Source organism: Parus major, chromosome 19, assembly GCF_001522545.3.
Source record: "Parus major isolate Abel chromosome 19, Parus_major1.1, whole genome shotgun sequence".
NCBI lineage: Eukaryota > Metazoa > Chordata > Aves > Passeriformes > Paridae > Parus > Parus major.
This window is the reverse complement of record NC_031787.1, coordinates 3,366,517-3,380,365: the sequence shown is the minus strand read 5'-3', so window position 1 is coordinate 3,380,365 and position 13,849 is coordinate 3,366,517. Positions and strand designations below refer to the sequence as shown.

At 44.3% G+C, this 13,849-nt stretch overlaps 1 protein-coding gene across 7 annotated transcripts in view; it reads right to left on the bottom strand.

The window, feature by feature from the left end:
• CUX1 (cut like homeobox 1) overlaps positions 1 to 13,750 on the bottom strand; it is a 259,909-nt gene extending 246,159 nt beyond the window's left edge. For 2 of the 7 annotated variants that reach the window (XM_019008608.2, XM_033518977.1), the window contains exon 1: positions 13,251 to 13,750. In XM_019008608.2, coding sequence (XP_018864153.1) covers positions 13,251 to 13,280 — 30 coding nt within the window. In that variant the 5' untranslated portion in view covers positions 13,281 to 13,750. The remainder of the gene's footprint in view (positions 1 to 13,250) is intronic. The other 5 variants (XM_033518976.1, XM_033518981.1, XM_033518978.1 and 2 more) reach the window with 4 other exon arrangements.
• Between the last annotated feature and the right edge of the window lie 99 nt (positions 13,751 to 13,849).

The window sequence follows — 13,849 nt, the reverse complement described above, 5'->3', positions numbered from 1 at the left end:
AGAACTGGGAATCAATCATAAGCAATAACTACAGAAAAATGCACAGAGACACCCAACAGACCTCTCCAGTTCCGCTGTACATTTCACTCTCCCCGTTCTTCTTCCCGGATTCAGTGTCAGACACCAACTCCGATGTTTGACAAAAAAGGGATGCGGCAGATTGCCCACCAGCCGCAGCGTGTGCTGCCAAGTGAGAAATACAAGCTTGGAAACAGGCTCGAGATTCCAGCCAGGACAGCAAGGCTTGGAGCATCACACCAGTGACATAACTGAGCATGGTGGGGAGAGGCTGGAGGGGACGTGGGAAGTTATTGCATGAAATAACTCTGCAGTGCATGCAAAGGAGCTGTTTTCAGTACCCAGCAAGACAACTTCATCATTTAGGATTGCCAAGAAATAACTGCAGCTTTCTACTTTCTGATTTTGCTTTTTTAACTAAGTTGAACAGCTAAATCCCTTTTACTACTCAAATGTGAATTTTCCAGCATAACTTTCCTGTGGATGTTCTGTACTTAAATTTTCTTTATTAGCTACAGTAAAGTGACAATCAGCTTTCAGAGCGCTTGGCAGAACAAGGATCACCCTGGGTCTAGTTCACAACTTTGGGCTCCAACAACATTGGAAAAGAAAGTTTACATCCTAAAAAAGACAAGAATCATCTTGTTAATTTGTTTGGTACAACAGTGTGAACAGCACATGTAGACAAATACTCAATTTGTCTTCAGACAGTTTTTAGAAGACAGACATTTTATCAGCGGATCTGTTAACACTTTCCTTCAGAAAATATGTTTCGCCTGCCAGCAAACAAACAACAAAATAATGTGTCATATCTGTAAAACGAGGGAGAGAAATAATCAAGATTAGCTTCAAAGTGTTGCAATAAAACAACAATAATCAAAGGCTGGAACATGGAACTCTTGTTCTCTGTTCTGTGCTCCCAATCTCACGTTTGCTCTTTTCCTCTGCAGCACCTGCAGAAACGGTGCCATTACACGGTGATTCTCTCCAGTTCTGCTGTTTAACAATAACCAAGGGGATGTGATGCTCATGAACCCAGTGTTCTGTGGGGTGGAAGCCACTGCTGGAAACCTCACACAGGCTGTGCTACACCCAGATGATCCCAAAAGGCAAATCAGCCCCACGCTGGGAAAGGCACCTGGAGATGGCTCTGCTTGTTCCAACCCTTCTCAAGTCAAGCACCACTGCAACTGACTTACCCACTGACTTAAAGTACAGGAAAAAAACCTGAAAATTATGTTATCTTTCTGTTTAACTTGATAGAATAACTGCTAAGTAAGTTCTCTATTTTGAATTCAGGGGTACAGAAGAAACTTTAACCACCAAACACTTCATGGAAGCACTTTTGAGTGAGGCTTCCAAAATCCTGAAAACGTTTTTAGTAAGCTCCATAAATTGTAGTTCTAATTAAGGATTAAATTTGGAGACTAAACACCTCTTTATTTGAGGGCAGGGAGGCTTAAATCTTTTTGTATTAATGCTGAGCTATATCATCTGATATTTTTGCTATGACCAACCTATAAAACCTGTCAGCTTCACTCAGTTTACACAGGGCTTTAATTATGTTTAACTAGAATCTGAATGATCTAATTACTTAACATCTTACAGCACAAACTACTGAGGACATCTGGTTAAGCAACTGGCAAAGGAGTCAGGGAAATAAAACCACTGTTGTGTACCCTGCTCAGGACCCCTGCAAACAGCTCTCCCTCCAGTTTCCTTCTTCCATCCCACCTGAAATTTCTGCTGCCTGAAAACAGTGCTGTGAGAACAGATCATCCACCAGCTCAAAGAAAACAGCCAGGTGAAGAAAAACACTTAGTGCCATGAGCAGGATGATGGGACTTTGAAGACATTTTTCATTTTGCTTTGTTCATCATTGGGTGAAAATCCAGATCATCTCTTGGGGCTCCTTCTGGGGCTCCTTCTCCCACCACTCTCCAGGAATTGAGGCATGGAGGATCACCCCAAGCACAAGAACACTAAAACTGGTGTCAGCTCACCTACAGCACTGCAGGCAGGAAGCTCTCACACCTGCAAGCCTTGAAGATGTCAAAGTTTTTAACCTTTAAGGGAGCAGATCTTAGTAAAGCCAGGGAAAACTCCACTGCGGGAATTATGAAGTCACACAGAGAGCCCTGAGGTTAAACTGGGAATAAGCAGCAATATGAGCTGAGGATCCTTTTGGCCACGAACACATAAATGGTTTCCATAATGTCAGCCTTGGTCAGAGTCTCTCCCTTGGCCTGGCTCCCTGCCAGGGTGATATCACACTTCATACCTGAGGACTGTTCAAAGAAAAGGGTGCCCTAAACACAGGAAGCTGCTGTCGTGACCCATATTGAGCAGACAAGCTCCCACTTTCATCTCTTCACCTTGAAACCGCAGCGTGCTCACCCAACACATTAACCTGATGTGGTCAAAGAAGAAATAAAACCTGAAAGTTCTGGTTAAAAACCCAGCTAAAGCTGCCGTTTTCTGTCTTTACTTTCCCTTAACGAACAGATGGAAACCAGCAATAACCATCTGGGTAAAGCAGCAATAGCTGTAAAACACAATAATTCCACAAAAATACACTAACAAGGTCAGTTAAGTGTTTCTCTAATTGTCTCTTGCCCGTGACCTTTTTCAAAGATCTCAGATGAAAAACCAAAACCAAAACAACTTATGAAAGATCCTTTGGCATCTCTGACAGCGTCACAATTTGATTCTGTATCCTGGGGAAATTCCAGTTGGGGAACAACATTTTGCCCTCCCAGATTTCCCCCTGCTTCCCCCCCGACCTCCCAGGAAGAACATCCAGCTTTCCATGCTCCACGACAAAATTGATTATCCCTGAAAGAGCAGTAAAACTAAACCATTCCTGTACGTGCAATGCAGCAAATGTTTTGGAATCCTTCAAGATCAAAGCCACTCTATTAATAAACTTATATTTTTATATTCCTTGCAGCTGAAAAAATCCAATTAAAACACTACAGTGACCTTTTACCAGAGAACGACTGTCACAGTAAGGACAGGATCAGAAGACACCCGAAGCAGGGTTCCAGCAAAAATGGGATAGGCAGGGAAAGAGACTCTTGCAGTTGTTTTACTTCAGTCACTGGAGTGGTAAAGGGTGGCCTAATTCAATAGGAAGATCTGAGAGGCTTTTATTAGGTCTCCCAAGTAGTGTAACTGACAGTTAAACAAACAAAGTGTCAGGCCTTAAGTCAGCATTTAGAAAGTAAATTTATAATGAAGAGCTGACAATCAAGACACCGTACAAAGGGGCTGCTGCCAACCAACAGCTTTTAAAAAATAAAAAAAAAATAGGCAACTAGATATGGAGTGAATATTTCTTACCACTGAAATTAACTTCACAACTGGTTGGTAAAATGATTACAGCAAATAAATAGGGCACAAAACACTGTGAAGAGTGACTGCAGTGTGCCATGACATCCCTGGAAGCACGGCAAGAGCACTGGATCCCAGCCCAGCAGCAGGGGCTGTGCTGTCCCACACCAGGCATTCCCACAGCTCCCATCTCATCCACCTCATGCACAACACCAATGCACACCCCAAAAATGAAAACACAGAGCCATCATCTCCTGGTATCAGGACCTTTCACATTGGCAGAAGAAAGCCTCTAACCCCAATTCCTGCCATCACCTTTCACCAGCGAGGATCCTGCCAGGTATCAGGAGTGCAAAGGCAGGACCTGGAGACACAACAACCTTTGGCACAGGGCAGCAGCCAAGCAGGGAAAACACCTTTCCAACCCCAGCACGCTGCTGGACAGCCAGGCAGAGAGTGCTGCAGCCTCAAAGTAACTTCTCAGCTCTTTCAGTAAAGTTAATTTTTAAGAAGATGGCATGTACACAGCTCTGGGGCACACTGACCACTTTCTAAGATCCTGAAATCAATCTGAACTACTAAATTCTTCTTCTAATCCCAGTTAAAGTAGGTTTTCACAGTTCCAATTTTAGACTTCAAGTTCTATTTACAGGGCAGAAAATCCCAGATAGTGACACTAATCAAGTTTTACTTAGCTTGGCATATTAAAGAACTAACTATTCTCAGGATATGCCAGAACATCTCAGATGCTAACAGATTTTAATTTATCATCTAAACCAAGCTGATCACAGCACAGTATGTGTGATGTTTTAATCATTTGTGCTGTATTTAACACATCACTCCAAGAAAAAAATCCCACACAGTTCTGGTCTCACTAGCTGATGGCCTGGAGCACAGCAAAGGCCTCACAAAGAGAAAAAATGTGTATCACAAGTTGTACGGAAGAACTGCTTTTACAATAAAACTTTCCAGCTGTGGGACCGACCAAAACTCTGCCTGCACTTAAAAGAAAACGTGAAACCACCTCCTCCTCATGAGCATGGAAACAGCAAACCACATTTTGAACATAAAATTGAGCATGGCTTAGTAAGACAGTTTAATTTGATTCAAATCCTGGCCTAAACTACGGAATTAATCCTCAGTTCTGCAGGGGTGAAGGACTGTCAGTAACACTGATGGCACCCAGAGTCTCACAGGATCAAGAAAGTACAAAAATAAAATCCTTACAAAGCACAGAATAAATTCTTATAGAACAATTCTTCTCTCCTCACTATCTGCTTCATCCTGGGAAGCAAGAGCACAGCACCCCCGAGCTCACCCCTACACAGCCACAAGTATCCACTCACTTTTGGAAGGGATGAAATAGAGATATTCTGAGTTTCAAGTGGTAATTAGGAGCATAAAGTACATTTGCCTAAGAAAACAGACAAATGTGTTGTGAACAGAGGCAGAGAGATGAGCTGAGGACACAGTATTAGCGAGCTGCCCTTTTCCAGCATCCTAAGAATTTCAAAAGCAACACTCCATGCCAAAGAAAATGTGCAGAAACCTATAAGCAAAAGAAAACTAGAGCTCCTGAAAGAGGCAGGCAGAGCTGGAAGAAGGGGAGGGAGGAGAAACCAGCGCACTCAACTGTATTTCTTAAATCCATGAAACACTTGCACTCACCTAAAAGAAACTAAAGTTACAATTGTGTAAACAACTCAGCACAGAAGTCTCTCCACAGAAAATCAATTGCAAGACTACTGGCTCCTTGTTTTTAAATGTTTAATATTATCCCATCTCCACAATTAATATTAGAAAAGCAACTATGCTCATACCAGACATACCAAACCAAAACTGAGTTCTATCAATATTAACACACACAGATCTGCAACAGAAAAATAGATATGTAGTTCACTGACAAAATTAGCATTCTCGTGTTTCAGATCCTAGACAAAGGGTACATTTTATCTATGGATGAAAATGAAGCAAACATCTTTAAGTGACAACATGATACAAATTTACTTTGACGAGAACGTGCAGTAAAACATGTAAACACCCAATAAAAATAAAATGAAAAATAATTACAGACAAGACACAAGTATAAATTTTATTGAGCTACAATGACAACATTTGTGTGTCACATCAACGAAAAAACAAGAAAATGAATGGAGCTGATTAGAAACATGAGATAAAGGCAAAGATGAGAGGCTGCTGGACTAGGATGGAGAGATTCATCTGTGGTCACAACTTAACCCTGGGCTGGGCTAGAAAGGGCAGCTTCTTCAGCCAAGCTCAGCCAGAAACTCTGACTACACACATGCTAAAAATTCAGCACGTGCAGCAATGCTCACTGGGTGCTGTGCTAAACAGGGATAAAGTTTATCCACCTTTGCCAAGCTCAGGGAGCCGGGAGCACAGCCCCAGCGCGGAGCAGGGCACGAGCAGGAGATGGATATTCCTGATGGCACAGGCAGCACATAAAGCAAACCTCCAACCCCAGTGACAGCCCAAGCAGGCTGCTGATACACTACAAAGCCTGGGTAATTTGGATAAAAGAGAAAAGTTGATGTAAGGAAAAGTTTCAAGCTACCCCATGCTGTGTCTTTGGTGAATAATGAATTTCAGCCTTCAGGTCCAGCACTTCACATAAGAACTGCTCTGCACATCTCCTCTCTTTGGCCACCCAGGGGACTCAAAGGCTCCCACTTACTGTCCTTAAAACCACCAGAACATGACTTGGGATGGAAGATCCTCCTTGTCCCCAGCAAGTGTTCCCTGTCCTGCTGGAACAGGCAGCTGTTTCGAACCTTGGGCTGAAGCTTGAAAGGCTGCACCCACAAACTGCCAAATTTTTTATTCAACATTCATATTGCTGGCTGCCTATAATGTAAATTTTAAACAGCCTTCAATATACAGAGAAATCTGAAGGGAAACTTGATAAATTGTATATTACCCCAAACAACAGGGAGGTAATGTTTTAAAGTAAGAGTGTGTCTATGTATGAGTAACTCTAGATTATAACTTTATAACCACCGGCAAGAAACATTTTTTCTAGTGATTTAGTACCAATCATTCTCAATATTCTTTTAGGACAACCAACAACTCAGGTTTTTTTCACATTCATTTCTGTAGAAATTGTTTTTAGTAGCAGTCTGAAAAGCACCTACAGATCAGAACATTCTCTGACTGAGCCATTTAAAATATTGAGAAGGGAGGTGCAGAAAATGTAGCCACTGAGTCTTGTTTATCCACAAGACAGAGTTAAATAGCAGCAAAACCCAACAGTAACTGCTAACTCACAACCTTGTATCTCAAAGAGGGGCTGGGAGCACTATCAGCGTTTCCCAGATGCAGAAGCAAACCAATGGAGGGAAGGGATGTGTTCAGGGGCTGGAGCCAGGAACGGGGATGGGGCAGCTCCTGACAGTGAGATTGCAACTCCCAACTCATCTGAGAGTCACTGCCACCTCCTGACTGTGCTCACGCTGAATCTGAAGCAGCTCAAGGCTCTGATCAGCACCGCTGCCCAAAGTCAGGGCTCACATAGAGACATTTTTGATGGGCTGATACACACCAGCTTCAGCTCAACCCTGGCAAGAGAAATCATCTTCTCTTTTTTTCTGTTTTCTTTAGAATATTGGTTCAGCAACACCATGAAACCACAAACACCTAGCAGAGATACCAGCAAGAGCAGAAGGAGAAAGACTTAACCCATCAAACTTCCACCACATCTCATCATCTGCAACACTCCTTTTTGGCTTTGCAGTTTCGTTTCTACAGGAATAAGCCAAAGCATTTCCACTCAAAACAAACAAGCTTTTGCCATCTAAGATATATTCTGAGTCTTCATTTAAAAAAAAAAAAAAAACAAAAGGAAATAAAAAGCCAAAAGCTATGAAATTCCCTGGGATTTTTTTTTGCTCCCTCCTTTACTTTTCAGTAAAAATGATGAGAATGCTTCTCCTATTCATAATACCGAAAATACCAAGCAGGTGGATGGAGAGCTACCAGGAAACATAAACCCTGATTGTCACAGGGCAACACTAAAAACCTGACAGTGCAATCTGAAGTCACACCATCACCTCAGTATCTCATGGACAAATTTTCTGAGGGCTTTCCCACAAGGACAGCCTGGAGACAAACTCCAGGTGATCCCTTCATAAGGTGAGTGCAGGCGAGATGGATTTGCTGGCAACACAAATGCCAGGCATTTCTTGGGAGACCCACCACAGTGCCCTGTGCACTGCCCAATATTTCTATAAAAGCTAAAATAAGCTCTCTTCTCCCAACTGTACTGCAAGAAGTTTCGTTTCCAAGTCTTAGGTTTATGCTCACTCCTTACCTCCTTCCTTTCTTCACCACTTCCTTCTATCCCCTCCACTCCTTTAAGCAGCGTCACTTCCCCCACTTCACTTGCTTTTATTTTTACTTCCCTCTAACATTGCTGCCCTCAGCTTGTCACACGTGAGCCACAGACAAAAGCCAACATTTCTCAGCAAGGAAAGACCTCTGCAATGTGTCAGAGCTGATCCTGCACACACCCTCCCCAAGCCCATGAAAGCAATCCCACAGTGACGTGATAGAGCAGCAGCACTGGCCCATCCCACCTCCAGAGCTCGAGGGATGTGATAAAATGTTTGTAGGAATCAGATTATGGTTTGGTCTCACCTGAATACCCACGTGCAGTGCACACCTGGGCTCACCTACATAAAATCACTGGATCCAGCAGGAGGAATGGTCACGTTCCTATGGAATTTGTGCAGCCATTTACCCATATTTTAAGCCTAAATTTTCATATCATTCACAGAAAGCTTGTGCTGGCACTCCAGATGCTGCAGTCTCCAGGCTTGCTCATTCACTAAGGTACATTTCCACACAAAAGAGCAGAACCACAGGATCTGCTCAGCTCTGAAGTATGAACTCCTCTGAAAAGCCTCCGAGACAGCCATGGCCTACATCCGTACGCACCTCAAAGTGCTCACAACCAGAGACACAAAGATATGGGGGAATTCAAAGCATCTAAACACAGCAGCTTAAAATACTTCTGTGCATCTGCTTTTGAGCCTTTCAAAAATGAGTAATCTTCACCTCTGTTTTCCCAAAGCAGATCACTGGGGTCTGTGAGCCACGGGAGGAGGATAAGCACCACCCCAGCTCCCTGGGAAAGGCAGCACAGCTCCAGCCCCCACGGAAACTTCCTTATTACCCCAACTGCCAACAAAGGAATCAAATTATTGCAAGGCAAGGGGGCAAGTAAACTGCCAGGAAGGCAAAAAGCTGCTAGCCATTAGTGTGACAGGCTCCAGCTTCAAACCCCTGCCTGCTGTGACACATGCACAGGAGCTGTCGGGCACTGCCCGGCTTCAGCACCTTCATACCAAAAATTACCTTTATTCAGAGTAAATGTTTAACTCTGCTAAGTCACAGGAGGGGCCAAGAAACAGCACAGTAACAACTGCAGTGTCTTGCTAGAGACAGAACAGAAGCACAATCGGGGTTCAGTAGTGGATCTCCTGTAAATTCCTACTGCCTAATGCTTTCCTGGAAATCCAAGTACTGTTGGACAGCAGTGGAGACCTTTGTTACCTCCAACAGCCTACACAAAACTGTGTTTAATCTTTTATAAAAACTTAACATCCAACAATCTGTCTGCATTCCATGTTCTTCACAATCCAACCAGCGCAATAGCCTGCATTTTCTTTATTGTAACTGCCAATAAAGGCAGAAATCACTGATCTGCCTTGTCAAACCAGAGACAACAAAACCAAGCTGAGAACATATGTCACAAAATGAGTAGGATTTATCTTATGTTCACTAATTTAAGGACACTCTGACTGTGAGGTCCAAGTTTCTCCCATCTTTCCTGGTATATTCAACTCCATGTGTGAGCACTCCAGTACAAGTCTCTTACCAACACTCCTTGTCCTCTGCAAACAATCCCATTTCAGCTTTCCCCCTCTCATCATCACACCTTTCTCCCCGCTCCCACCACACTGGACCATTGTCACTATATTCCCCATACAGAAAACACTGTATTTTCAAGGCCTTCCCACAAAGGATATGGGAAAGAACCAAGCACTTGTGCAAGAAAAATCCTAGATACACAAGATGGGAACTTACCACCTGCTTACATAAAAAGACCACAAGCCAGTGCACTGCCTGCTTGGTGCCTTAAAAAATACCAATCATCCACATATGAGTCTGTTCTCTACCCAATAAATAAACTGCCTTTATTCTCAGCCTCAGTGTGATCAAACTGAAACTCCAGATTATGCATTTTTCTACATCCACTTTTGCATTACAAATCAGCTTGCAAATAAAGAATAACTGTTCACTGGAATTTTAGACTGCATGTAATTTCTTCTCTAGCAAATGTTTCACCCATTACTTATTTGGTATTGTTAAGACACAGCCAGCCAGTGCAATTTTTTTTTCAGAGAACTCCCAACCACTTCCATATCCCAAATCCTCCCTACTGCACTTCTCAATACGTCATCCAATTTAGCAAAACAGAGCAGAGTGACCGAAGCACACTTTGACTCTGCCACATTTCTGATGGGCATTATTTCATTCCAGCAACAGAACAAGGGATGGAAAAGCTCTCAGAGATTTATTCCCAAGGACCAGGACTCAAGGAATCCTATGAAAGACAAGTTCTTGTGCCAGAAGTACATCAAGGGCCTTTCTTCTGGTATGTCACGTGCGGTTAGTGCCCAGGGACATCACCCTGACCACCACAAGCTGCCAAGGCTTTCCTGCTGCAGGGGAGAACTGACTGCTATGAGAAGATCTTGGCAGCAGTGCCCTGGCTTTGCCATCCCTCCCGTCTCTGAATTGCATCTTCCTGCAGGAACACCAAGCTGCTTTCACCACACCGCTCCGAGCAGGTGAGGGGAGCAGAAACTGAGTACAGCAGCTGGAGACTCTTCTCCACATGCACATTCAGCTCCCACTACAAACAGAAAACCACTGGCTACTTTTAGGACAAACAATTCCACAATGACCTGCACAGATACACAAAATTAAACACTCAGATCTGATCACTAATTCCACTTCTAATAAAGCATACAAACTCCCTCACAGATCAGCTTGTGCTCTGGTACCATCAGACCAAAAGATGCCAACAACTCCACCTGTTTCTAATTCAGTAAAAGAAGTACTTCAGTATTTAATAGCTATTCATTACAACTTAGTTTTTCCAGATTTTGTTACAGATTTTATAAGATCAATGGTTTACTTTAAACAATTAAGTCACAGGCTGCACAGAACTAATACTCCATCCTTATTTCAATCATATATGATGCAATACCAGGATGAGATTTTAAAAAACAAAAACATTAGCAAGATTTGCCTTTAGATTTTCACTCCCCAGCTTGATGGTAACGAGTTCTGCCATTCTTCTCCAAAGCAATAAGAAACTGTACTTTTTACTGAGCCTGTCCTGAAAAGCTACAATGATATTTTGAGAACTTGTGTTTATTGTCAAAATAACTCCAGATAGTTTTAAGTTCTCAAAGGGTATTAACTTCTTCCATTTGTCCTCACATCCAACTCAGAGCTGTGGCTCAAGTTAGACTCACTCCTGCTGGTCAGAGAGACCAGCTGCCTCCTCTGGTACTGATATCTACACACATATTCAGAAATATTAAGCAAGCTGTCAAGGAGAGCTGCGTGTTGTGCCCACGGGAACACGACGCTCCCTTTCCTGATCTTCAGCTAAAGGTTGTTTTTAGAGTGAAGGTGATGGTGACACCAAAAACTACAAACAAACCAGGACCACGGAACAGCAGGTTACCTTCACGCTGCTGAACTGATTCCAATCACACAACTGCTTCCAAACAGGACGTGCAGATTTAACTCGAGGGCAGCAGCAGTTCTCCAACGATTTCATCTGCATTTACTGCCACAATATTTGCTGTTTGCAAGGGTCTTGTTCTCTGAGCACTGCAACTCCCTCCCCATCAAACATGGGTCCATCTACCAGCACACAGCAAACTGAGGCAGCAATGCCATGCCAATCCCACAGTTTCTCTAGGAATCATGCCAGCCTTTATTATAGAAAAGGGTTAATGTTCAGCTGCGTGCCTCACAGGTACAGTCTCCAGTGAAGAGCCCCGTTTGATACCTGTAGGAAGCTGCCATTTTTGCATCTCATATTCCATTTGTGAACAGACCTTTTTGTTCTTTAATCCAAGTTCTGAATTATTTAATCCTGTCTCCAACACTTGAAACATCTTTCCGTATAAACAAGGGGTTATTTAGCGAAAGGAAATAAATAATTTAAAAAGTCAGACCCTAAAGTGTTCCTGGCTCTGTTTTTAATTAATATTGAGACAATCTGGAGAAACCTGCTGCTTAATATTACAAGGCAGGTCGAAGCTCATCAACAGTTAAACGTCTCCTTCTAACAGAAGGTGGAAGAGGAAGTTGGGAGCAGCCGGGTACCCGGCACTCGCTGCCAGCGATCTGGGACTGCCCAGTCCCAGCTCCTCACAACTTTCTCATGCACAGAGAGCTTCAAAGCCCTCACACCCTGAGCTACACGAGCTGGAGTTCACAGGGCTCAGGTGGAATTGTGTTAAGCATAAATCCTTCAGGCTTTTGCGCTGGAACAGAGCGTACGCGGAAGTATTTTTATTTTCTACAATTCCACGCTCGAAATACGTCAGTGTGAGTGAAGGACGGGAACGGAGGGAGGCATGGACAGCTCTGTGGGACTGAACTTCATCCCCAGGAATGATAGTTTTTATAGCACATTGCTTCATCTGCAAGTGGGAGTAAATATTACACTACCTCTTCGTGCAGATGGGTGGGTAAAGAAAAAAAAATAAATAAAAAGCTAATTCGAAACAAATTAACTATTCTGCATAGGGAGGAAGGTGCTCTCTCCCTGCCAGGTCACTCCAGGGCTCGCTGCAGACAGAGTGTATGCAAAGTTAACAAACTCCGTGCTGCTCACAGCCTGCCTGGTGAACCTGCCAACAGGTGAACAGCCTCAATCCGCAGCACGGATAAATAATCACCAGTCCTCAAAAGCAGGTAATGAATATTGTTCAAACAACTCTAAGCTGGCGTTACCAGAATGCTTCAAAGGAGAAGCTACAAGCTGTTCAAGTCAGACTGTCACATTTAGTCTGCAAAAACGAGATTAAGGTTTGTACAGTGATACTCCACAACAGGTTTTACAGTATGCACAGAAATTAAATTATGATAAAAGTGAGCTATTTTTTACTAAAAACAGAATAGAACAATCTATCAAAATGCCATTTGGCTGTGTTCATTACATTTTAGAATTTAATTTACATGATAGATACTTTAGCATAATATGTTTTAATCAATAAGCATTTCTGAAGGCTTTATTTTTATAGGCAATATTTAGACTTGTTCACCGTTAAATGTAACGCCGTGGCAGCGATGTTCAGAGCGTTTATTTTCCTACGCTACAAAAGTACAGCCACACGTACACAGAGGCAAAAGCAAAAGTCCACAATTAGAGATGTCAGACCTTGTTTAACTACGTCTTAATTTAATCCATTTTATTTTATACAATTCTACATCTGGATCTCATTTTCTGTATTCCTGTAGGTATTCCGGGTCACTATTAAGAACACTTTCAAGTTAGCAAAGTTCAGCCAAGTCTACCTTAATCCAAAACCTTTAAAAGAAACAATAAAACGCGAAAGGGGGTGGAAGACGACAGAGAAACCTAAAACAAAACGCTACTTTACCCCACCTCCTAATGCACCTGAAAGTCGGAAGGGACCGGCCTCCCAGCACAGATCCCACGCAGCACCTCCCGTTTCGGGGGCTGCTGGGCTGGGAGTTTTAGCATCGCTCCCGCACGCCCGGCCGAGGGGAAGGGAGGGCGGCAGGAGCCGGGTCCCGCTGCCGGCGCCCCGCCAGCATCCCCTCACCTCCAGCGGGAATGCGGCTCTGCCCAGCATCAGCGCACCATCCCTCCGCCTGCCGCAGCCTCCGGCCGGCTCCACCGCCGCCTCCACGGGGGCCAGGGTGGGCAGCCGCCGAGCTTTCGAGCCAATTTATTTAAACGGGAGGCAGCGGCGGGTTTGGAGAGGCAGGGCAGCGCCTTCCTGCGCCAATCAACTGGGAGACACGCGTGTTGCAATCCCATTCACGGCGGGAGCAGCACCGATACAGCGTCTGACAACCCCCCCGGCCCGCCCCGGCCTTATCTGTAGCTCGGCAACTCAATTAAACCGTGGGGCCGCAATTCCCCCGGGGACGCTCCCCCGGGGCAGGGGGAGGGAGGCCGGTCTGCGAGGACTTTCCCTCGCAGGAAACGGCACTTCTGGGCTCTCCCGAGCCAGCTCAGTAAAGCATCAATATTCCGCTCATCTGTCATATCCTGGACAGCAGGAGAGGCTGGAGAGCCCGTGAATTATGTAACGTGCCCTCCCGCCGCCGCGGGGAGATGCGCCGCGATGCCCCCGCCGGCCGGGACGCCCCCGCGCCCTTCCCCGCGCCCGGCGCTGCCGCTGCCCTCCCGAGCCCC